The 27835-nt window shown below is 37.5% G+C and overlaps 2 protein-coding genes across 2 annotated transcripts; both read right to left on the bottom strand.

Annotated features, from left to right (window-relative positions):
* On the bottom strand, positions 1-27738 carry LOC140147564 (tryptophan--tRNA ligase, cytoplasmic-like). Its single transcript, XM_072169348.1, has 10 exons — positions 27587-27738; positions 13238-13413; positions 12106-12214; positions 11104-11223; positions 10061-10243; positions 8957-9057; positions 4548-4660; positions 3375-3548; positions 2007-2147; positions 1-362 (listed from the first exon to the last, which is right to left on the bottom strand). Exons 2-10 carry the CDS (start codon positions 13389-13391, stop codon positions 195-197), a joined length of 1263 nt encoding a protein of 420 aa, XP_072025449.1. The 5' UTR covers positions 13392-13413; positions 27587-27738; the 3' UTR covers positions 1-194.
* LOC140160757 (integrase/recombinase xerD homolog) lies at positions 17407-18168 on the bottom strand. The gene has a single exon (XM_072184060.1). The coding sequence runs from the start codon at positions 18166-18168 to the stop codon at positions 17407-17409; it is 762 nt and encodes a 253-aa protein (XP_072040161.1).
* Positions 27739-27835: the final 97 nt, after the last annotated feature.

Raw genomic sequence — 27835 nt, forward strand, 5'->3', positions numbered from 1 at the left:
ATGTGCTCTAATGTCCCAAAATAAATACTGTCCAAACGCTCATACCCCAGCCCTTAAGAGCTTGTAAATTTACCTTTTCAAAAGGGAAATTGTCATTTTCACCTGCTCTGTATATGAGTATGGTATGATAAAATTTGATCAAAAAGAAAAAAAGAAAAACAAATGTCCTTTTCAAGCAAAACATCCTAGTTCTTTCATGAATCTTTTCCACCCCATTTCAGTTTCCTAGGTGTCATGAATTCTTTGAGTAATTCATCTGTGACAGTTTTTCTCTTTTCCTGGTGGTCAGCAACCAACTTCTGTAGAATCCCTATCAGCTCTTTCTTTAATTCACCTGTCAACATCTTGCCACTGCTGTATTCCTGTTGATAAAAAATAAATAAAACAAAATATATAAGAAACTCGCACCTGCTGGTAGTACATGGTATGGTATACAATAAACACCTTAAAACCCAAAGGGGTACTCGGTACAAATAACCTTACGGGAACGTGTCCCAAACATATGCATGGGTAGCATTTTCGGCCTTTTGGTATATCGATGACTCCCTTTTCTGGGTCAATTTTGGATGGGTCCTTTTTTTGCAAATGTTCTCAAATTTTTTTGGGAAAAGTTTAAAACTAAAACCATTTGTGTTCAAATTTAGCTGAAAATTTTGACATTTGGTATATCGAAATTTCTAGTAAAATTGGTAGATTGATGGCTCCACTTTCAAATTCTCAGCGGCACACCCCTACCCAAACTTGAGTACCCCTGGCTAAAAATAATTGTTCAAACATTCAAATTGATAAATGTGAAGAATTTTGTTAGCTGCAGTTTGACACTTTGCCTGTGTAAAACAATTTGAAATATTCAGAATTTACCCATTGAATGAAAATTGTAGCAACTTGATAAGTAATGTTTTGACAAAATGGCCATTTTTCGCTGCGGCAATGATGTACAACAAGAGCAAAATATCAAGAACAACAACAAAGCCCTGAAGAAAGCCAATGATTTGTGTGAAAATCACAGTTGACAAGGCAAACCACAGCATTTTTTGCAATGGAAAAATACTCCCTAAATTTTCTTCCTAAACTATCTGAAAAGGTAAACTTGTTTGGAGGTATACTTGTTGATTTGGAGGAGATAGATATGAAATAATCTTTTTTGTCAATGTCACATTTTCAACATTGGTCTTCACTGCTTAATCAACCTATAGAAAAAATTTCATTGGAATGTACACACCTGTAAACAGTGTGACGATTGCCACGTTGTATTTGTATTTTGACATACGATCGCGGTTGGATCGTGTACAGCTGTTAGCACCTGTGTTCATTTAAATGAAATTTTACTGTAGCAATTTCTAGAACCCATGATCTTAAGGACACAGTTCAAACATCCTGGTCACAATTGTAATATTTCTATCAGGGCTCGACTTTTACACACGCCCGCACGCCAATAGTGTGTACTTTTGGTGTCGGGCGTGTAACTTTCTATAAGAATACGCCCGACATGGCGTGGGGAATTCTGACGCTCATATTTGGCCATTTAGCCTAAAAAATGCCAATTTTTGCTCTCTTCGTGCGAATTTGTTCCACTTTTGCACCAAAGGCCCCTTCACAATAATTAGCTTCAATGTGGCAAACATTTTCACGCGTATTTGTACCATAAACTTAATTTGTCGCCAAAAGGTGCTGGATCCACTATACTTCAAGAAATGTTTTCAAACCCCATTCCCCTAATTTCAAAAAGAAATATACGTCAATGTTAATGAAGAACAAATCACAAGCAGGGCTCACATCTAAATTGTTACATGCTACCCGTATTAAAATTACTAGACTATTGTCTATCGTCTTCTTTTTCGCATTTATTGTAACTTTATTTCCTTCAAAAAGTCGGGCTTGTAAAATTTCTGCCGGGCTAGTGCCAAAAAAAGTTGAGGTCAAGCCCTGATTTCTATCTGTGCTAGTCAAAATCCATACTCCCTCTGATGAGTTGGCTCCTAAACCACATCTATCCCATAGCTTACCTCTCTAATTTGTTGTAGTCTTTCGTCATCTTCTAAGAAGAATGTGAGATATTGATAAGCAATGTCTATATCACAGTTTCCCCCTTTCTCTCTGTGCTCCTCAACACTGGTACCACCACCTGAGAAGGCATACTTGTTGATCTGCAAGAAATAGGCAAGAAGTGGGATAATTTCAACAACACCACCAACAATTACAATCATTGTTACAGCAATAAAAGATACCGAAATATCTTACCATGCAACTAGCGAGTTCTTTGTTGATGACAATTAGTAAACCGGGATGCAATTTTTAAAAATTATAAGCGACTTTATTGATAATTGTCAAATTTGTCAAGATTATAATATGTCACTGGGCAGGTAAAACCTCATGTGTACTTTTGGCCCTTGACCACGGATAAAGCCTTGTAGGTGTATACTTTATATTGAAGAGGTTGCTTCATCCATATTCAAGGGCCAAAAGTACATGCAGGAAACACCTCATATTTACTTTTAGCCCTTGAAAATGGATAAAGCCTTGTAAGATGTAGGTGTTGACTTATATTGAATGGTTTGCTTCATCCATGTTCAAGGGCAAAAAGTACATATTTCCCGCCCAGTGACGAATTATATTCAAAGCAATTAATTATAACTAGTTCCCTAAGATGAACTTGCAGATTCATTATATATGTGACACGATCTGGTCCACAGGGGCCAAATGAGGCATTTTTGACAATTGAGTTACTGTAACTATTTCATTATACATACAATAGGCTATCATTTACTGAAAACACCAAAGATCTAGCATACTTGGTTCTAAAGTTGTGAAGTTTTTTGATGTCTATTTTCTTATGTATTTTATTGTTCTTTTACTCCATATTTTTACCTTTATCTCAGTTTCAAATTTGCCGTCTTTGGCCCCATGGACCAGATTGTGTCATGTTAGGAACATACACTTTCATTTCCATTTTTCCAACTAGAAATTATTAAAAACTTTAAATTTTTCTGAGGTTTGGTGAACTTTATCAGTCAACATTGATGGTGATAAAGTGTTTGACTGTTTGTGCATAGTAATTGAATGCAAAACACAATTGATAATCAAAGACAGAATTAAAAACAGTAGTTTGCATCTGATGTCACTGTTAATCAAACTCCCCTTGAATGGTTAGATTCATCTGGTGCTGGTTGGAGGAAAGCAATCACAGACAATTTTCCTATTATTAAGACATTTTGAGACTGTATGTTTGAAGGTGCAAAATTAACAAAAAGGCTTACGACCTTGCAGAATACCATGCATAATCAAAGCATCCACATACTTTCCGATAAAATTACAGAATTAGGTTAATTTCAACAGAATCTTTATAATTTTTCCCTCAAATTTATATTTCTCACCTTAGTTTTGACCTGTTTGGGTGTGTCTGTGAGGAATATAGATGAGTTAGCGTCACTGGCACTCATTTTGGTCTGTGCTCCTTGAAGCGCTGGAAAGAAGGTTGAATGAAGTAGAGCTGGCTTGGGATAACCTAGTCTTGGGGCTACATCTCTTGTCATTCTAAAGTAGGGGTCCTGTAACACAAACAATATGGATAATGTCAGTGGCTTGTAGATGTGATATAAGAATTCATGTCACCCAAAGACAGGCGTTGTCCTGTTCAGCAATTTGATCAAACATCCATATACATGAAGGCTCCATTGAAGCATAAATCTGGTAAGGATGCATGAAAACTGGATCCTATGGAAACTGTACTAGAATCCTGCTTGCGGAAATCAAACCAGGGCATATCGGGACAAGTTTCTGAGCTGGGGGAGGGACACAATTTCCAAATCCCAAATCATCCCGACTAAAACTTGTTAATTGTTGATCCAAATTTTCTCGCCCAAGGCGGTCAAGAATCTAAACAATGAGGTGGGGGTGGGTGGGTACTGCCACAAAATTTCTTTTCCAAATTTATCTCTTCTCGTTACTAACTAGCTATGACCATATTCCCATTGCAATACAATGAATAATAGCAACTAGCAACAAGAATTAAGTAATAATAGCAATTACAACTTTTTGTCAATTTTATTGTGGTGTAATTTTCCCCAGTTATTTACAGCCTTTGTCTCAGTATTTTGAGCCAGGTTGCCACCCTCCCCTGCCCCCAAATGGTATGCCTCTGAATCAAAGCCTGGACATTTTAGGAGCTACTTGAAATATGTCCTCCACAAGGACCTGGTCTGAAGGAGGCAGAAGTTGCTACCAAGAACCGGTCTATTTGGTCTCCTCCGTTAGGCACCAGATGCAGAAATGCATGATGCCGTCTGGTAGGTAGGTATAAGTAGGTAGGTATTCTTTGGTTCACCTCGAGTTCAGTGAAGACGATCCTTTTTTGTGTTTGCACTGCAAGCCTGTCAACAAACTGCCCTTGTACATGTGCATGTGTGCTCTGTGAGATTAATATTACATACGCAATTTGATACAGCGACCAGCGAAATATGCATCTACATCACTACCAAACTTAAGGCGAACCAATATATTGATACACATACTTTTATCTTAGAAATAAAATATCACTATGCACTCACCTGATCTATTGCACAGGGAATAAGGCAAGGTATATCTTTCCTGTCACCAAATATATGAGGAAATGAATTACTAAATGAAGGTGATGCCTGGATAGAAGGGAAGCTGATTTTACCTGAAATCAAAAGAATGAAAGCAGCAATCAACTTACAACTACTAGCATTTGAATATTTTCAAACAAATCATGTGAATAACAATACAATAATACTACCGTACTGACGCGAGTATAGTCCCACCTTCGAGTAAAGTCCCACCCCCAAATTTTAGAAAAATTTCAGAAATTAAAAAAACAAAAACCTGGACCTAGAGCTAAATGCTAGGATCGTTCATGGTTGATTTAAAAAAAAAATTGTAAGCCTGTGTGTTTTGAATAAATTTGTACTTATGTCATACTCTATTAATGATTTCAAAATGCATTGAATTTGCATGCATTTTGAAATCATTAAGGGATCTGGAATGAGCGTTTCGACAGTATTTATTGTGGGACATGAGAGCACATCAGACATATCGAATTGCATTCTGAATACGAAATATGTCTTTCTGATATCAAATAATTTTCACGCTTTTGAAATTCACGATATAATACAAATTTTATGACAAATTATTAAAATTTGATATTTTTCACATTTTTGATATATACCAGTCCTCTAAGTAAATTTTATAAATCTAATGATATATTCTTAAAGTGTATGTAGCTGGGAGGAAAAGCCGACGATCAATTGAAAATGTTGACCTTTCATATTGAAGATATGGATTTTTTCCCCAAAAGACCTAATTTTTTGGTGTTTTGGGAAAAAAATTCATATCTTCAATACGAAAAGTCAAAATTTTCAATTGATCGTCAGCTTTTCATCCTACCTACATACACTTTAAGTATAAATCATCAGATTTATAAAGCTTACTTCGAGTACTGTTATCATTTGCCATAAAATGTGTATTACATTGCGAATTTAAAAAAAATCAAAATTATTTGATATCAGAAGGACATTCGTTGTATTCAGAATGCAATTGAATACATGAATACAAAAGCCACCTAAGTCCATAGGAAGTGATTTTGAGAGAAAAACCTGTGTATCATTTTAATTCCTTCAGTTAGATTTACCTGGTCAATATGGTAAGTTTTACGTGCAAATGAGTGGATTAACCTGTATTAGGTATGACGATTAGCATTTCAGGGACTTCGTGGGGTTCATTTTAAATTTTGGACTTAGGTGGTTTTTTGAATCATATACAAAGACAACAATGTTAGAATGAGATTACCACTAGTAAGATAATACAAAATAAAGCACACAGGTATGTATAATGTTGATAAGCATTCTGCCATGGGCAATCCAAAACAAACTCATGTTAAATGACTCAAAAACTGAAATCATTCATTTCCATTCCAACTTCCGACGTATTCCATGTTTCCGACTGTCAACATTGGAGGTTCCGATATATTTCCATCAATTTCTGCGAAAGATTTGGGTGTTTTGCTTGACGATACATTGCTGTTAAAAGACCATGTTCGCAATATATGCCGGAAAGCCTCGTTTGGTATTTATAAGATCGGCCGCATTCGCAAGTATTTAGATCGTCAATCTACTGAGCGCCTCGTCCACGCTTTTGTTACATCTCATTTGGACTGCAACAACTCTCTTTTGTATGGTTTACCCGACAACCTCCTGTCATCACTTCAGAGAATTCAAAATTCTGCTGCCCGTCTCATTACAGGTACTAAGCGCTATGAACATATCTCTCCTATTTTAGACGAACTTCATTGGTTGACTGTTGAGAAAAGAATCCATTTCAAGATCCTGCTGCTAACATACAAAGCTCTTAATGGACATGCACCCAACTACATCTGCAACCTCATATCATTATCCACTAACAGATCTCTCCGTTCCGCTCACCAGCTCGCTTTAAAACCCGGACCGCTTGTCAAAACATCTTCCTATGGCGACCGGGCCTTTGCAGTGGCGGCCCCCTTCCTCTGGAACAATATCCCTTTCACTATCCGTTCCGCTGTCTCCATTGATCAATTCAAGACCAAGCTCAAAACTTTCTTGTTCAATTAATTGACTCTGTATTTATTGCTTATCATGTTCATGTCATTTTGTAGTAGTGTAAGTTGTAGTGTAAGTTGTAGCTAGCGCTTAGAAACCTTTGTATTTTGCGCTTTAAAAATGTTGTTAATTATTATTATTATTATTATAAACCACACACTTTCCTTTATTAAACCCATTTTTTGTTCAAAAGTCACTCTCTAGCAATGAATGTGTTACAAGTGGACTTTTATACATAATGGATTTCAATCAATGTGTTACAAGACTCAAATCATGGAATTGGGTGATTCTTTCATACATGCTATTTTTCACATGCTTAATAGACACAGAGAATGAATTTGAGTTGTTCTTTCATACATATGACAGGCATATGTATAGCAACAATTTCCCATGCTTAAGGGGGTACTACACCCATTGATTTTTTTTGCATTTTTTGCATTTTGTGAAGAAATTACAAAAAAAATTGGACAAAGTGGTATGCAAAATGAAGGGGCAAATCTTCTCGTTTTATTGGTGGTATCGGTATCAATGTAGCTTACATGCTTTTACAGATAGAAGCCAAAAGGAGGTACATCATTGATGATTTAAATTCACTTCATTTTGGAAAGCTTACTATCAACGGATTTCGTTAACATTTTGGATATGTGTTGCTAACACATTAGGGAAATAAAGTTGATATGTAAAATGGGAATAAGTGGTTCCTGATTTCTTTTATGACTTCATGAACTTGGTGCTCCACAACTATCAAAAAAGGAACTGGTTAAAATGCTTCTATTTTCAATGTTGAGCTATATTTTGCATTTTTAACTTGCGACATTATTGCACTGAAACTTAATTAAGCCATAGGTAACAGGTTACAACAACCATACTACAGCAATGATGAAAAAATTGTATTTCTTGTCACCTATACAACCATATTGGGTAGTTTTCCGTAAGCTTAAGTTTTGTGATTTTGGAAACTATTTTATATTTATTTGTGAAATCCGTCTCAACTAGGCATTCTAAATTGTACTCACCATTTACATCCCAAGGTATATTAGTATATCCACCATGCACTTCTCGATATATATCCAGTTAAAGACAGAATATCAAAATTATGCCTCATATGATATCACAGACTCTCACATGTGTATTCAAAATTGATGCTTAAATTTGACCTGAACCAATTGACCTATAACCTGACATACGGTGACCTAATAGCCTTTTCTTCTCCTAACAACTAATGACTTTGCATCCATTGTATAAGTGTTTATTTAATTTATTCAGTGTTATATCATGGTAGGTATTTTGCATGCACCACTATAGATTTTCTATAGAGAGTATAACAAAGGATTTAATGTATTCTATTCATGTACCCTACTTGAACATTTTCAAAAGAATAAATTATGGTTTGTTATGAAACACAGATCTGAGTTACTAGGTTACAGTAAACAAAAAAATATATAGGGCTAAAATGACTTACTAAAATTGTTGAAATTCACTTTATATGTAGATATATTTTATAAGTTCAGGACATGAGGTGATAAACATATATATGTACTTAATAAATTTGCAAGAAAAAAAAGAAGAGGGGTACTGATGAAAATCGGGGTATTATATCGCCTTAACTCAATTTGGCCAAAGTATGGACTTAGGTGGCTTTTGTATTCATATATTCAATTAGATGTCTGATGTGCTCTAATGTCCCACAATAAATACTGTCCAAATGTTCATACCCCATCCCTTAATACAGTGTGACACGAGTACAAATTTATTCAAAACACATAGGCCTACATTTTTTTTTATCCTAGCATTTAGTTTTGGGTCCAGGGACACTCCAAAGCCGAAAAAATAAATAACTTAAAAAAAATAAAAATTTTTTTGAAATTTGAGTATAGTCCCACCCCCAATTTTGAAAAATGTTCACCCAAAAACGGGGGTCAGTACGGTAATAGTGATTTGCTCATTTGGATGATCGTAAAAATCATCAAAATTTAGATTTTGGTATATTTGTCGTTGTCATAAATGTGCTAACATAGCCTGCTAGTGGTTCGGCCAAAAGCCCTGTATTTATGACAAAATAAGACATTTACATGAATCTGTGATTTACATACTGACCATATATAAATTAGCTGCATGTATTTGAATGGGGCTTCCTCTTCAACTTTGTCAATACTGCTGTTTTCTTCGTTTTTTGCTAATTTTTTCATTTCAAAAATACCAAATGACAATATGAATGACTTATCCTTCACTTAAAATTAAGTAACTTATAAATAATTTTAATTTTTTTACACTTCATTGAATGGGTCTTTAACTGGTAAAGAACACCCAAAACGGAAGAGCATCAACTTAATCACCAAATGATACAAACAAATCATGAGACTCACCTATACAATCACTATCTCCAAACCCAAAGATACCTTTAACCTGGTTGAATGTTACACATTTCTGCACTTTGATCATATTTCTGTAAAATGCAGGACATGACCTATAGGAAATAAAATGCAAACAAATTGTCAAATGAAAGAAATGGCATGAAAATGTTATTGTTTTTCATCCAGGAATTGTTTGACAAAAAATATCATTTTCAGGCCTAGACAGCGGTGTGATTGCACTTGATTAAAAAATCGTAAAATAGCTGGAAATAATTGATAAAAATCTTGAAAATTACAATTTCCTACACTATTGTACAGAGATGGATTGGAAAAAATTCTGAAATCTGGAGCAAAATATCATAAAATCTAACAAAATCCTGGGAAATACCAGTTTCTTGCTAGCAAGGCTAACTACTGGCTATTTTTGTAACGTCTACAATAATTCTGTGATGTTCAGTGGTATCTGAATACAAAATATATCAAAAGATCTCCTAATCACAATTGTTTTTGTGTTCAGGATTCTTTTGACAGTGTTGTTAAATGACATCAGTCTTTCTTAAAACATTGTTATCACTGGTCTTAAGAAATGAAACATGACCTGCCGATTACTTTTGGCAGATGTAAATTCCCATTTAGCGAGACAAACTGAACTTTTTCATCTGGTCATAACATGAAAATCTTCATGAGTGCAGGGCTCAAAATAGAATGGGCTAAGGGCAGCAAACCCCAAAATAACCCTTGAAAGTTTAATTACGGGGCAATTTTTAATAACACCTGAAAGGAAACTATTTAGTCGTTGGGGAGGAAAAACTTCCTGTGTCATTGGCCCCTGAACATGTTTAAAGCAAAACCTCCTATGTAACCTGTTGGCAATTATGTTTTAAACATGTTCAAGGGCCAAAAGCACACAGGAGGTTTTTCCTGCCCAACAACGATTTGTGGCTCAAAATGAATGGGAAATATGCGTGCTTAGCGTAGCCCCCAAAATCCTGAATGTTATATTACAGGGGAAATATTTGTAAAAAGAAGCTCTGGAAAAAAGCATTTTGAGGTCTGCATGAGTAATAATTAAGCAACAGACCTGATAAAGGTCTTCAATCATGTCAATCCACTCACCCTATATACTCCATGTCTGAAAAGATAAAAGTCTTGTCCTTATCGAACCCTAATGCGATGATATCTTTTGCATTCTCATACGACAATTTTAAGGCTTGCTCCGCTTTCAAATCCTTCCACAGAAATTTCTCATCATCGGTGAGCTGGATGACCAAGGGTACGTCAAATATCTCTTGTAACCACCTAGAGAATACAGATATACGGTAATATATCGATGAGGTAATTGATTCTGTTAAGAATTACTGTGTACAATCATTTAAATATAACATTTCTATTTGACATAATTGCATACAAATACAAAATTGTATTGCTTTAGTTCCCGTTTTGAATTTCTTCAAGTTTAAACTTGGTTGACTACATTGGAAATTCCAATTGAATGAACACAGCCTGACATCATGTGACGATTTTTGGCGTACACTGAGTGATGATACGTGATGATGCGACTGTGCGTGGGTAACGTGGAAGTGAATCCAATGCACTTGTGATTGGTTAGTATTGTATCCAAGGTCGTGCGTTTGTGTTGTATTTTGAAATACGCGAAATACGATCACAGATCACAGGAGTACAGTTGGACCGAATACAGCTGTTGAAAGCTGTGTTCCATTCAATTGGAATTCCCACTGTAGTAAGATTAGTCCTTATGGGACATTCCTCTCTCAGCCCTGTATGTTACAAAACTTACAGATAAAATTCCTAATTCTTCAAATGATCCAGTCAACACTCTCAATACCTTAGTTAACCCCATGAGAACTACCTGCTGATTGGCCAAAAAGAAGTTTCCATTATCAATTGGACCAATCAGCAACATTGTTAGAATAATTTCACCACACAAAAAAATTGGGGTGAATTATTTGCAAAGCTCCTTTCTGATTGGTGATTAAAGTGAAGATATAATGTAATTGACCAATCAGATGCAATGTTAGAACCGCAGGTAGTGTTCAGGGGGAGCACGAGTTGCAGAACTCACTCAACAGGTTCAGAAGGTCATAAGTGCTTACTTATTATTATCAAACTGACAATCTGTTAGTCAAGAAATCACTTACTTTGTGAACATAAAAGGTATGAGGTGACCCATATGCATAGATCCAGAAGAAGGTCCTCTGCCTGTATAGAGGAAGAAAGGCTTCTTGGCTTCATAGCGATTCAAAATCTGATGCATGTCCCTGCAAGGAAAGCAAGAATAATAAAGGTTTCACAACATGTATGCAAATTGCACCTGGAGTCTTGCTCAAGGGTGATATTAAGCACCGGAGAAAAATGCGATTTGTGAAGCCAAAAAACGCACCACGGTTTTGCAATAGACCTTAAACTTCTTGTTATTCAAGGTTGTTTTTTTGAATAAAAACCTCAGAACTTGTAGTTGTTTTTTTTTTGTTTTTTTTAAATAGCAGTTTTTCTTTGGTTCCAACCTTGAATAACAATCAAGTTAGGGTCTATAAAAAAAAATTTTTTAATATTTTTTTAAAAACGCAATTGCACCCAAAAAACGCAAATTGCGGCCGCCAAAACCGTGATCGTGTTTTCCTCCGGTGCTTAGGTGATATCAACAGTTTTGCTACCAGGACAAAAAGGTTGAGTCCTGGTTTACTTGAATTTAGCTGGAACCATGATTCAATTTGTTCTTACTAGGACTTTTTTTCATGATTTTAGGAAAATTACAAATATTCAGAAAAAAAATCTAGAATGACTACCGCTAAAACTCACTTTGGGATTAAAAACACTGCCTGGTTCCATTGATTTTTACCCTCATCAAGCCATATCATTACAGGATTCACGGGCGTGGAATGACACCCGTCGCCCGCTTAATTTCACCCTTCGTCTTGATCAAAAGCTCTTGCAAGTTTTCATCACAATATTTTTTTTTAGAATGTGTTTGTTCGTGCATGCATTTGTGTGTTTGGGGAGACAGGGGCAAAAGAAACTCAATATTTAATGACATTAGCTCTTACAATAGATTTTAATAGATTTCGATTGGTAAATATACAATAATAAATTATTCTGTTATGTGTTTAGAGGTTCTTTACTTTCATCATTTGAGTACATACCTTTGAGAGAAAAATATACCTCTTTTGAGGAGATGATGTGGTGGTTTACCGGTAACTTTCTCGAATCGGTCAAGAAGTGCTTGATCAATCTTGGTGCTGCCAAATCGCTCTGTAGAAGAGAACAAAATATGAACAAAATCAGTAAATGTTACAAAATATCAAATTTCACATAAAATACATGAATTATAGTTTAATTACAGTTAGATATTTAGGATGCTATAAATTTATATATTTTTGGAATCCATCCTCCACAAATACATACTCCCTTTCATATACAAACTGGTTTCCTTATTATGTTTATGATAAGAAACTACAGTGGTAATACCTTTCATGGACTTCGTGGATAAAAAAAATAAAAAAAAGATCACTTTCATGTGACCAATGACATTAACATTATGACAGTTGTCTTTAAGGTGGTACTACACCCCCTGATAAATTTTGTGAATAATTTTGCATTTTTCTCAAAAAATAACTACACACTGGCAACAAAAGTTATGTATATTACAGGAATGGAATCCAAATACTTTGCCACTGAAATTTCAGTGATTCAAGACAAGTGGTTCATTATATATATATGTTAAGAAACGAGGTACATTCTAGCGGTACCTCTTTTCTTATCATAATTAATGTACCGCTAGTGTAGCAACTGGATTCCTCGCCCCTATAATACACATAACTTTTGTTACCAGTGTGTTATTATTTTTTGAGAAAAATGCAAAAATGGTCACAAATTTATCAGTAGTACTTACCAACTTAAAAAATATAAATTAATCTTTAGTAGGGCCCCTATGGAATTAACTTTTTTAACCCTTACACTGACAATGGTTTTTTGCTATCAGAAGTTAAAGAAGAAACAAAAAAGAAGAGAAGATGAACAAATAAGTCACTTAGTACCCCAGGATCCAACCTTAGACATCTCATAGCCAGTAGCCATGGGGGTTTTGTTGTCCCAGCCAGCAAATTCTGTGTGTATAGAGGACTTAGGTTGATTGCGTCATGGCATCATGTGAGATGCATGCATGCACTAGGGTAGTTACCTGTGGTATTTACTGGTGTTAGGATTTTAAAAGTCATCTTTATATCCGGTAAACCTCACACTATGTGCAGTAGATTTTTAGAGTTTAATACTTACTGATGAGTTTGTCATAATCAACACCTTTGTCAGACTTGGTGACTACATTCCATGGGTCAACGACCTGATCATCATCATCATCATTGACTGCTTCAGCTGCATTCTCTGTGACCTTCAGGTCATCCACTTTGGATGACAAGTCTTGTTCTGCCATTGCCTCAAAATCCTGCACTGAACTGTATTAAAGATACAATATTTACAATAATGTTATTATTATTGTTATTATTTTATCAAAGTATAAAGTGAATTACATTAGGGATTTCCCAGCAAGGGTTGTACATGTAGCTACAGTTACATTTTTCTTTCCTTTTTTGGAACAAATTATTTTTCATCATAAAAAGAGCAAAAAAAAATGGGGATAATACCCCGGAGCTTATTCCCTGATCACTGGGGTTCACTATAAATTTTGTGCCCCGAGCCAGCGCTGTAATAATTGGATCATAGTACAATTACTGGCACTCAACTTGGGCTAGCTAAAACCCTGGATTTCCCTTTATAAACACTTTTAAAAAGTAAGTTCCTCTTTCTATTTGGCTTTAGACATTGCCTTCAAAAGTAATTATTCAATTAAATGGGTCTTGGCATTTAATCAACACCTTTGTTATACCAACACTGTCTGAGAATTTGAATCCAAAGAGTATTTTTATGCACAAGTGAGGTCATATTGAATGATGGAATGCCAATTTCAAAATTCCAAACATGTGTCTTTTGATGAAAGACGAGGAGTCAAGTACTTCATGCGCACCCTTGGATTATGCACCCTCAGTCGAGTTGTTTTTAGACATTTGTGATGCCACCAGAATCTGGACGTCGATACCAATTGGTCCTGTCCAGTATTTCTTTAGATGTAGATGTAGATATCGACTGAGATCAGTCAGGACCGCTGTGTGACACCTATTGGTGGTATAAGCACTGGAATTAAATAGTGGTTTCCTGTGTTTTACCTTGTATGGCACAAAATTAAAAGTGAACATATCTGACAGTGAAAACTATAAACTAACATTTTATAGGGCGCTTGCACAAAAGGTTAAAAGGTTGATAAATGTGACCTGCATTGAGAGTCAGTTAAGTGCGGTGGAGGACAAACAAACTATTATCATCCTCTGTGAATCTTTGGTGCATTATACAGTTTTCTACTTTGTTTTGACTGTTTTTTACTTCTGTGAACACGCCAAGTTGGACAGAAATATTCTATTTTAAATCATCAAGCTTTAATTGGTTTAAATTCAGACTTGCCCGATCGGGCACAGCTCTTCAGAGTTTTAATTGCCCGACAAAAAATGTGATTGCCCAGGGCTATCGGACAGACGATTTGTCGCGGCCTGTCTAGGTGAATTTGGTTGATTAACAAATGTGTTACGGTAATTAAGGTTTGCCTGGCATACCTACAAATTGTAAAATAAATGCATACATACGTTTTTACATAGTTATTATTCTCCAACTTGAACTTCTAAGACTATTTAGCCGCAGTTTACTCGAGAACTCTAGCTTCGAATTTGCACACGATAGTTATGCATTCGATGCTAGAGTGCGTTGGTATCGTTTTTCGGTCGGACAGCGGTGCAATTTTTTACACCGGAGGTTATTTATTCTGTTAATTTTGAGAATTGGATGAAAGTTATTTCGATGAGTCAACTGTATCTTTTGAGCAAGATTTGCCTATTTTGGACAGTCTAAAATTTTGCTGAAGTGTAATTTTAGCAACATTTTTGCTGCAATCGCCTGTCGTGATCGGCTGTGTAAACTTACTTCTGAACTTCCATTGCTTTACACGGTGTCATGCTTCAGCAAACCACTACTAGAATATTCCTCTACAGTATGGGACACAAACAACGGAGAGCTGATCAAAAAGATTGAATCAGTACAAAGACGGGCGGCAAGATTCGTGAAGAGAGACTACAGTAGATACAGTAGTCCTTCCAGCATGTTGACATCCCTTGGATGGGATAAACTTGAGCTTCGTAGGAAGGTCAACAGAGTCACACTCGGCCATCCCAGAGCAAAAGTATTTGCAGCCGGTGAAACGCCTCACACGAAAGAACAACAACAAAGCCTACCAAAGACCATCTGGGAAAAAGGACTGTTGGGTCAACTCGATTTTCCCAAACACAATCAAGGATTGGAACATTATCCCACAAAACATAGTAACCATTGAAGAAACCAAGTCATTTAAGCAAGAGGTCCTGAACCACTATCAAAGTCTACAAGCATAACATCTTTATCGCATTGCACACAACTTCCTCCTCGCCTGGTTACAATTGTAGCGTTGAGGAGTATTCCAGCAGAAGCAGAAGCAGAAGCAGAATCCGACTAGATTTTGAATGCAATGGTCTCTAGCCTAGAATGTGAAGCTATAAATGGTGAGCAAATTCTTGGCTAGACTTCTTGAGCAAGCCGCAGTCTGTGGCCCTCACAGACTTAGCGAGCGCGTAGCGCGATGAACCGAGCGCATAGCGTGAGACGTCCAATCGAGCGTGTCAGCAACCTCTCTGACTCTGGATTCGATTGAGCGCATGTGCGAGGCGAGGACATGTTTTTCAACTTCGTCCATCTGACCATCGATATCGCTTCGTAACTTCACCATCCTGAGGAATAATTTCACCTTTTCCCCACGAGGACTGCAAAATATATCTCCTTATGGATTTTCGGACTATTTGGAGTCTAACCTTTCACGTATTTTGGATTAGTTTTATCATCGAGTTCAGCCAACATGGAGTCCACGATGGAGTGCTAACCTTGCGCGATTGGGGCTGGGTGTTGTGTTGAGTAGCACTGGTAGGTGTTGGGTGACCCTCTACGCTGCATGGTTTTGTTTTCACCATGAAGCAGCAGTCTACTGTGAGTATGTTCCTTGTCTTTATTTGCATAGCAGTTGTAAATACTCCATCTGCAGATTCTACAATTGAAGTTGATGATTACATGCACGGATCTGCTGATGTTGATTTGTCATCACCATATTTATGCCCTGAAGCTGAACTCATTCTGAACTCATACAGTGATTGTATATTATGTGGTAATGTAAACACAGATGCAAACTACAGTTATAGTGCCTATCCGGTTATGTTAATTACATCATTTAACTACCATTATTACCCTGCTGATAACATGTTAACTGGTTTGTGTAGCAGAAGTTGTCTCCTAAAACCAATATGTAATGCCAAAAACTCAAAGAAACTCACACTACTTTACCTATGCATGCTATGTATCATACAGGCAGGTGACACGGAGTTAAACCCCGGTCCTGCCTTTCCATGTCCATTATGTAATCTTGAATGTGACTGGAGTAGTTACGCAGTACAATGTGACAATTGTGACTGCTGGTATCATGCTGATTGCATGCACATGACCTTGCCCGTTTATAAAGCCTTAGAAAACAGCAATGCCAGTTGGATTTGCTGTCAGTGTGGTATGCCGATTCTCCACTATACTCCCAAAGAACGACACCAATGCCCGCCAATAAAACACTTTTTAATACATAAGCTTGCGTTGTGTTGGTATTTATTTGCACCGCCACAGCTAATCGTGAGCTCAATGAGAGCAGGCACAATTATTATAATAATTGTGAATCTTTTTTCTTATTCTACTTATACAAACAATGCAGTGGGATCCTAGACTAATACAATGGGGAAGCCTAAAGCCTAAAAGAAAACAATCATGTAGGAGCGGGCTACTGAAAACTCTTGAAAAACTCCTGATTATTATTTTTGGAGAAAAATTGAGAACGTCGATGACCCCTGGCTTTCTACCTCATGTCAACCTGATGATTGAATTCTTTCCTCCCCGAACAATCGGTCAAATACCCACCCTGGATAACCGACAGAGGCAAAACATTTAAAATACACATTAAAAATTTTTGGATTTAACAAAAATTTTTGAAAAAGCGTGTGTGCTGCGTGGTGCTACCAACCTGAAGTGACTACCAAACCCTAACACGCCCCGGCGCACACCCAAGTCATTCATTATGACGTAACGTGAAGAAAATAAATATATGCTAATTCGCCGAGGCGCTCAAACGCACATATTTTCATTTCTCCACTATACTCCCAAAGAACGACACCAATGCCCGCCAATAAAACACTTTTTAATACATAAGCTTATGCGTTGTGTTGGTATTTATTTGCACCGGCCACAGCGAATCGTGAGCTCAATGAAGTAAAAGTCAGGGAAATCTACAATCCCAACGATTGGGAAACTGAAAGCAATTTTGATAAACTTTCCTTGACATAGCCATCTTTGGCTGAATCAGACCTCCATCTGCTGTGCCTCTTAAATAACCTTTCAGGCACCCCCGCATTAGCTGCCTCTGTGGCACCCCCTGAACGCAGGCTATGAACACCAAATTTTGATGTGTCGCCAACTATTGGCTTGAGCGCATCCAAAATGACTTCACGCACTCTAGTATCTGACATTAGTCGGTTATCCTTGCGCAATTTGCAACCCATTTTTGTGGCAGACAAACTCCTGAAAATGAATGAACATGAATCTTGGACCTGAGCTAACTCTAAATACTTCTGTAACATACGAACAGGACAAACTCTTGATGTCAGACGTGCTATAATAACTGATTTACCTTGCCTATAAATGTCCGTCTTGCTAGAAGGAATCAGAATTGACATATGTGATAACTCAAATGTTACATGCTCTCTTTTTATCTCAGAAAGTTCATCAAAACGGAGAAACCCTGCATAAGCTATCAAGCACATTGTTACAGTTCTAATAGTAAGCAAATTCTTGATGGATAAATCTGCACAATAGTAATCATATACTTTAACCAGAATTTCTGCTGTTATAGGCTCCTTTTTAACGGTAGGAGATGCTAATTTACGTTTCAAACCCTCAGCAGCATTCTTAACAATAATAGGGATCCGCTGGAATTTTTGACTTTCCAAATCTGTCAGCCCATGCGCACCAATTGCAAAATGCTCCCCCATATTGCTTTATAGTTGAATCGGCTCTAGAGTTTAATGTCACACCAGGCAATTCTGATGCTAATTTGTTCAGTTCATCATGCTCTTCAGATCCTGCATCTGACCATATACCACTCTGGAAGATAACCTGCAAATGAAATGAAAACAATTTTAAGAATTCCGCAGATCAAATGTATTTAGGCCTACTAATGTTTCCAACACTGTCTGATTACTCTACCTACTTACTAATTTTCACTTCTTGTCAATGCTGTCCTTCACGCATCGAGTACCAAATCAAACTTCATAGATTCCTGCTATATTAGCATGTAACTATCTTCGTTGCAAGCTTTGATATTTGTTGCATTTCGTTTATATAAAGTTCTTTGTATTTCCTCTAAAATCTGAAAATTCATTACCAATATCATGGCATACTCAATTTACAGAATATGTTTCTCTTAAAATATCAAAATATTAGGATTACAAATCCAACCGATTTTGCTCAACGATTCGATTAAAACTGGACTCTTACCGCCAGAATAGCACTTCTGGCTATTTGTTTAACGAACTGCTCGTTATTGTATCTGCCATTTACAAACATACCAGGAAAATACTGTAATTCCTGTATATCCACCACTCCAACTATAGGAGTCTGTCCATCTGGGAACAATATCGCCAAAAGGGGCGAATACCACTGAGGGCAAATAAGAGTTCCTGCTGCCCCGAACGCATCATGTGAAATAGGACTCTCGGAATGAGGTGGATAGGTGGCACTAACCAGTTATTTTCATTAGACCAATCCACAGTAAATGCGTCTATATTCTCACAACCAGGGTTCCAAAACCTCGAATCGAATCTTGGCAACTTTGCATTGTAAAAACTGGCAAATCTATCTATTGTATGAGGACCCCATCTTTTGTCCAATGTCTCAAATATATAGTCTGAGATAGCCCAATCATCAGCATCAATAATGCGACTTATATAATCAGCTCTTTCATTGTCTGATCTAGGGACCCATTCCACTTCTAAAGATATATTATCTTGGACACAAATTCTGAAAATGTTCAAAGCAATTTCTTGTAATTCAATTTTCATACTGCCTTTTGTTGCTATCGCTGCAACACTTTGGTTATCCGTAAACCATTTCACAACATGATTCCCAAGCTTCTTGACAAATGAAGCCATGACCATTTCTACGGCCTTAAGCTCTCTCCATGCCGAGCTTCGTCTTGCATCAACTTGATTCCATTGCCCATGAGCACTAGCAATATCATCCGACATATCTACTACATACCCACCGTAGCCAGTGCTACTTGCATCTGAATATACTATTTTAGATGCTGCTGTTTTCGGTTCTACTTTTGCACAATTGAGAGTACGAATATTTTCCCGCCAAAACTCTAATTCATTAATGGCTTCTTCCGACACACAAACAAAGGATTCCCAGTTTTCTTTACCTTCTACACAGACATGTAAAGATTTCGTCATTAATCTTGCTATATTTCCAACTGCCAGGCTAGTGGAAACAATTTTTCCCTCCACACTGGCCAGAAGTCTAGCCTTCACATTTAAATTCCCACTATTGTCTTTGTAGTTAAGAATAGTGGTAGTACTTTGATGGATGTCTTGAACTCTTCTTCCGGTGACCCCAAATGCACCCGATTCTAGATCAATATCATATCCCAACCACTCTAATGTTATTGTTGGGCTCCAAATCGACTTCTGGATATTCGGCACAAATCCAGATTTTATCAGATCGGCTTTAATACTATCACTAGCCTCTTTTGCTTTATCTAAAGACCCACCAAAACCTAGACCATCATCTAGAAATACTACAATTGCCTTGCCTTCGCTTCTCCACTTCTTTACCAACGGTCGAACTATTTTAGTAAAAATAAATGGAGCCGAACTCAAACCAAATGCCAGGCAAGAAAATCTAAAATAACGCATTTTACCATTGAGATTCCATGAGAATCCCAAGAATTTTCTATGCATAGGGTGAATCTCTATATGATGATACCCGGACTTCAAGTCAAATTTGAACATGAAACCACCTTTCTTAAGAAACAGCAGTGCTGTTCTCATATCCACAAACTTAACAGATTGCTTGCGAATGAACTTGTTTACCATCCTCAGGTCAAGAATTAGCCTCTTTTTTCCGTTTGGCTGAATAGAAACAGTGAGTGGATTAATAACGTGTGGGGGAGATTGACAAATTTCTACAGACCCCAATTTTACCAGCTCAGATATGGCCTCAGACACAAATTCGTGATTATTATACGCAGATCTGTTATTCTTGGATGATTGCATCGGAGGCTCGTCATAAAAAGGAATTACGTATCCGTTTCAATAGTTTCCATTATAAACTGTGGGGCCCCAATTTCCCGCCAAAACTGGGCGTGGCTTTTTAGCCTACCTGAAACCTTGATCGCAATATTACCTTCCTTCTCTCATAATCTGCATAATCAAATACTATATCATCTGAAACACAGACACATCCATCTACGCTACATGAATTATCATACTTAACTTTAGCTCTATTTACTTTAGATGCCTCCTGCATTTTGCGGCTGGTTTGTACTGAACTGCTGCCGTCTGGCTGGACAACTTTCTCCAGTGGCCGAACTTCCCACAGAAGTAGCAACTGCCTTTGCCTTGCCTGCTGATGGGCCCAGTGAAGGACCCTCCTGCACGAAAAAGCTGACTAGAAGAACCAGGCATACCACAACCACCACCCACGGAAGCGCCGCCATCTTTTTTGAACTTTTTTTGCCGCTTGCTTGCTAGCTTGCTTTTGCTTGATCTTTCTTCCCGCCGATATTCGCCCGTTGGATTCTTTTGTGATCATCCTCATCAGCTGCCAACTCGTTGGTTTCATACTCTGACACGGTCGCCCACCCATGCTCGCTGATGTCAGCCAGTCTTATAAACTTCTGTCTTGTGCCGATGGTATCTCTCGCTTTAAGTAGGTGCACCTTACCATCTACCGGGTCATCAATGGCCTTGGTTATTAGGTCGTCAACAGATCTATGTTCCAAGTAAATCACACGTAACACTTATTAGAGACAATTCATATCAGATCATATACGCGCCAAATCGCACATTTCGCGCCAATCAACCAATTGAGATAATTCAATACATTTCCACGCTGGATGATTTTCTTTTTACTCAGACATATTAGCTCATACCAATTGAACAAAATTTCTATAAAAGATGAGCCACGCGTATCACTGCCCTTTTGCTATTGTTAACCTTGCACACAGAACAGACCTATTGATATTACACGGTCCACTGTGACACGGTCCATTGGACCCATTCCAAACTGACCAGAAAAGCTGCTGCCAACCATTTCTTATTAAACATAATGATAACTGAATTATCCTTCTAATAAATTTAATCATTTTAAGTACTACAGAAACGGAACGAAAACTTAACTGGTTAAACTCAGACTGCCGTTTATTTCCTTCTCTTTTCCACTTTGTCTCAGCGGCCGTCGCCAACTTCTTTTCAAAACACTCCGCTGTTTTCTTATTTTCTTGCCAAAATTCCTCTTTTGCTGACTGTAGTGACTCTGTAAACGAACTTTTTAGCTCTGCTTGGCTACTTTTGAACTGATTCAGTAACTCTTGAATGTCTTCTTTCGTTGCGGCCGTCATATTCATATAGGCCTAACACCAACGCGATGCCACTGAAGTTGAGACGGAACCGGATATTGAAAAGCGTGTGTGCTGCGTGGTGCTACCAACCTGAAGTGACTACTAAACCCTAACACGCCCAAGGCACACCCCAAGTCATTCATTATGACGTAACGTGAAGAAAATAAATATATGCTAATTCGCCGAGGGCGCTCAAACGCACATATTTTCATGTTTTACAAGTTCATTCTTTTCCACACGTTCAACGTTGCTGTTATCTAATAGCTTTAGTACCCTTGCATCACTCAGTGAAACTGAGGAATTGTTGTCTCCTATGGCTCAATCCTCTCCAAAACTCTTAATAAAACTAACCAAAACAGTACGCATACTGGAGGAAAAAGACAAAACCCAAAAATAAAACCCACAAAACCAACAATACTCGTCACCAATTAAAGGTCATGGTCATAAACTTTCAAAGTTTAAGGGCAAAACTGCCCGAACTTGCAGTTTGTCTCGATAACCACCAACCTGACTTGGTTATCGGCACCGAATCATGGCTTTAAGACAGCATAAGTAATGCTGAAATTGTTCCTCCTAACTACACCGTTGTTAGGAAAGACAGGCAAGGGGACGTTGGCCCAGAAGGTCATGGAGGTGTCTTTATTGCCTATAAGTCTGACCTTATTGCTGCTCATAGGCTTGATTTGGATGCGGATGCCGAGATTGTTTGGATTCAACTGGAGCTGGTTGGCAGTAAGGCTGTCTTGGTAGGTGCATTTTATAGACACCCTAGCTCTAAGGGAGATATTCTGGATCAACTTAATTCCTCCCTATCCAAAATTGATATGTCAAAATCACCAAACATTTGGCTTGCAGGTGATTTTAATCTGGCCGGAGTAAATTGGGCTACTCAGTCAACTTTACCACTCTGCCCCAAACCCGGGCTCTGCCGGCAGTTGATAAACATAGCAAATGATTATGGTTTGGAACAAATTGTGACCAAACCCACAAGAAGGGAGAACATCCTGGACCTCTTTTTTACTAAGAACAGCACCCTTGTAGAAAAGAATACAGTTGTGCCTGGTATCAGTGACCATGACGGTATTCCGTCTGTGACCATAAATATAAAACCCAAGGTCAACAAAAGTAGACCTAGAAAGGTCTTCCTGTACCACAAGGCAAATCAAGATCAGATCAAAAGTGATTTGACCCAGCTCAGTCAGGATTTTGAAAGCATGGATGTGGATCAACAAACCGTTGATCAGTTATGGTCCGATTTTTGTGATTCAATAAATGAAACGATGGATAAAAACATCCCATCCAAGTTTGTGTCTGGTAGTAAGATCTCTCCATGGATAAATGGTAGGATCAAGCGTAGACTGAAACAAAAACAAAGAGCATACAATCATGCAAATAAAACTGAAAATCCTGACGACTGGGATAGGTTCCGCTCCCTCCGAAGAGAGGTTTCCAAGGAAACAAGACAAGTTTATAGAAAATATATCCGTGGAGTTTGCATACAGGGGAATAAAAAATTCTGGTCTTTCATCAAAAGTCTCAGAAATGATAGTACTGGCATACCAGCCTTGAAAGATGAAAGCAACATTCTGGTTACAAACAATAAAGAAAAAGCAGAATTGCTATGTACGCAATTTGAGTCAGTTTTCACACATGAGAACATGGACCATTTACCTCACATTAACTCACCTAGTTTCCCAAACATGCCTGAAATTGATATCCAAGTGAACGGCCCTGATGGTATTCCATCCCGTATCCTGCAGGAATATGCATCTGAGATAGCACCAGCCCTAACCATCATTTTCAGAAAATCACTTGCCTCTGGTAATTTACCTGAGAGTTGGCGTCAGGCAAATATATCCCCAATTTTCAAAAAAGGGGAGCGGACCAAGGCATTAAATTATAGACACGTCTCGCTAACATCCGTGAGTTGTAAGGTATTTGAACACATACTCCACTCAAACATCATGTCACACCTGGAAAAATACAACATTCTTACAGATAGCCAACATGGCTTTAGGTCCAAACACTCTTGCAACACCCAATTAATCCAGACAATCCATGATTTCGCTCAATCTCTTGACAATCGTAAACAAACCGATGTCATCATCATGGATTTTGCAAAAGGCGTTTGACGTCAGGCCTCAAAATCGCCTTTTGCTCAAATTAGATCACTTTGGTATCAAAAATAACACCCACCGTTGGATTACAAATTTCCTTACCCAAAGACATCAAAGTGTCGTTGTGGGTGGCGATCATTCAGGCTGGGTCCCTGTTCGATCAGGTGTTCCCCAAGGGACGGTCTTAGGCCCCTTTTATTTCTTTTGTTTATTAATGACCTCCCTGAAAATATATCGTCTCAAGTTCGTCTATTTGCAGACGATTGTGTCATCTATAAAGAAATCATGAATGATATAGATGCTTATATATAGAGGATTTGGATTCTTTATCAAAATGGGAGAAAACCTGGCAGATGAGATTCCATCCAGATAAATGTCAGGTTCTCAAAATTACACATGCTACAAAGCACATTTTCACTCACAAATACAAGCTTGGTGATTCACCACTGCAAGAAACTAGTTCGCATACATACTTGGGAGTTGAAATAACAAAAGATCTCAAATGGAAAAACCACATAAACCAAATATCAGCTAAGGGTAATAGGGCACTCGGGTTCATCAAGAGAAATCTCAGATCATGTAATGAAGAAACCAAACTCACAGCTTTCAATACGCTAGTCAGACCCACCATTGAATACTGCTCCGCTGTTTGGGATCCTCATAATCAAGATCTCATTTATCAAATTGAAGCGATCCAGCGTCGAGCAGTCCGTTTCATAAAAAATGATTACAGTAGAAAAACGAGTGTCACCGAACTTATGAAGAACTTACACATGAGCAGTCTACAGGATAGAAGGAAAATCGACCGTTTGTCAATACTTCACAAAGCCAGAGAGGGTCACCTGGCCCTTCCAGTGCAAAAGATACTTACACCCACCCCATCGCCTCACCAAACGCAGTCACATAAATAGCTACCAAGAGCTACAAAAAAGAGGGTTAAAATTTGATCTCGTGTAGACAAGAAGAAGTGAACAAATTTCGATTTTTTTCGACGCGAATTCGAACGGGTAGATTGCCTATTCATTTGTGTGTGGAAAATGCCGTCCAAAAATCAGCTTGCTAAGAGGCGTTTTAGGCAAGATTGTGTCGTGTTACGGCATAAATGCGTATAATTGTCTGTTTGGGACGGGGAACAGAAGTTCGGTAACGCTATTTTTCGCCTTGCTTTTTCGTTGTGCATTAAACAGCTGTCAAAGTGCTTTGCTTATGGATACTATTCAGCAAGCTCCAAAATGTTTTTAAAACATGATAATGCATGTGTTTTTGGTTTTAGTTAAAACGCTTTTGATAACATATCGATGTATGTTTATATAAAATCATGAAAACTTCGTGTTATACTGAAAAATAATACAACAACATTTCAAGCCAAAATTCAAAATGCTATAGTAAAATATCATTTAGCAAACATATTTAAGTGTCTATTGTGTTAGAACGTTTATCAGCAAGTTTAGAACAAAGGTTTTTTTGAATGTTATTAAAACTTTTAATGCCCTTGACCCTCACATAACCTTTAACCCGACATTTAACGTTTTCTGTAATATATTTGTGTTTGCTGGGTAGTAATTAGGCATATTAGATTATCTATTTTCATTTTGCTTTAGAAAGTAAACAGTGTATTATTTATATGATAATGGAGTTTGTTTCTTGTTATTCTAATAATATACACCAAGACTTCCTAGGCATCCAACACCAAACTCTGTTTAGATTATTTAGACAAATAGCATACATGTGTGAACATAGGCCTATACTCATTTTCCAATAGCCCGCAAAACTCAAATATCGCTAATCTGGACTGAATGCTTAGAGCATTATAGATACAGCCAGTCGTATTTGGCCATGCGTTTTGAGTTGGGCCAGTAAATAGGTGGAGATGTTACATGCGCGCGACATTTTAGGGTTTATCTTTTACTTTTCTCAGTTAATATGCAGCATATGTAGTTAAATTTGGTGTCAAATTAAAGCTTGTGATGAGACCAATACAGTAAACCTTAAAAAAGTTGTACAAAGTTATTAACATTTGAATAATTTGCATCTAATTAGCATAATGTGCGGGGTGGAGGAGGATCAGGAGGAGGAGGATCAGGAGGAGCAAATTTAATAAAAGTGACCCCCAGGGGTCATATGATGCAAGAGGTCCATTTCTTTTTTCACATTTTTACAATTCACTTTAAACTGCATACTATAACACCATACAATCATATTCCAGGTAATTTAATTTGCTTTGAGAAGCAATTTTGCATATTATATTTTCCGTTCGGGTTACACATTGAAGTCAATGAGAAAATATGCCTTGAAAGAGGCTGGCGCAAAATCATTTTAATCTTATTGAACCCTATGATGTTATATATGTATTTAAAGCTCTGACTGAGAGGAATTCAAATATGGAACTTTTAAATATGGGGTGAAGCTAACTTTTTTTTTAATTTGTAAAATTTTACCTTTTTCCCTAAAATATTTGGTATTTTCAGTTTCATACCTCCTTAGTGTTACACCCTATGTCATATTTAAGTGCATTTTTGGATTCATGGGTTCATTTGCAGCCAGAAAATGTATACTTTTATTTATGTTAGGTATAATATGTGAAAGATATTCATATCTAAACGAAAAAACATGCAATTTTCATCTCGCGAAAACATGTAACGCATTACCGGCCCAACTCAAAACGCATGGCCATTTGCATATCAATACCGACGAAAGTAGTTCGATGAAAGAAGATAATCTTCTCTGGTTCGATGCACCCAAGGTGAATCAATGGGTGCTTCCTATTACCTTTAGATTATTTGTCTCAGCATAGCGCCATCATGATTGCAATTGCGCTTACGTAGTCTTGGGTCAGACTCTATGCGGCTATCACGAACATACTAGGAACGACGAGCGTTAGGACCGACACAAACTATCTGTGTAGGAGGCTAGTTTGGATGTGAACGGGACTATGACGTTCTACCGCAAAATGCAGAAATCCGTAACCCGTATGGCGTTTGCAGTGAACGCCTCTCCGCAATCTCTCTCTTAAGTCTCATTATGATAGCAGCTTTTTTTTAATGGAACTGCTATCCAAATCCCTCTAAAATTCCATGTGCGGGTGACTAAAAAAAAAAAAAAATCACATATTTGGGTCAAGTGAAGTATAGAAAACATATTTATGTAGGTTTCTTTCTTCGGGCACTTGTTTTAAATTTCTATGTAAAAATGCATTGACATTGTCGGTGAATTTGGCTGACTAGCAAATGTGTTAACTAAGGTTTGCCTGGGTTACCTTAGATCTGCGAACTCAGTCCTCAATGATAGTCAGTCATTTATCTTTTGGTCGTTATATGACTATCATTTGAGGGACTGAGTTGTTATAATATATCTTCCGAGGTGCAATTTCAGACAATAGCTGGGGATTAGTGGGGCAGAGGTTATCTATTGAATCCTTTCATGACCACTGAAGCATAGTCAAGTCTGCCAAGGACACTCGGCACAAATTGAAAGACCATCACAAAAGAATGCATGCATGTCAGGTCATCGACACCAATTTGGTGTTTGTTATGACACAAATTTTGTGTCTGTTATGCACCTCGAAATATGTACCTTAAAGTCTGTATCTAGGGTTACCTATATTAATAATGCAGCATGCAACTGTGCAATGCATTGAATGATGTGAATGTGGTTATTTATAAGCTTACTTACCAAACGCATGTAAAATATGCTAGAAACGCAAAACTAACACGGCTGGCTTAAGCAGTTATTTCGCACAATAGTAACACCTTTAATCTACAAAGACGACAAGGAAATGAGCAGTTTTCAACGATTTATTCTGTCAGTACTGTCACAATATTGCATCAGTTTAGTACAACAGGATCAACATGGACAAACTCTTACACATGCTATTCAGGCTCGACTAAGCGATACTTGCGTGGGGAGTTTGCGACATTTGTA

The sequence above is a fragment of the Amphiura filiformis genome, chromosome 1, assembly GCF_039555335.1.
Source record: "Amphiura filiformis chromosome 1, Afil_fr2py, whole genome shotgun sequence".
Classification (NCBI taxonomy): Eukaryota; Metazoa; Echinodermata; class Ophiuroidea; order Amphilepidida; family Amphiuridae; genus Amphiura; species Amphiura filiformis.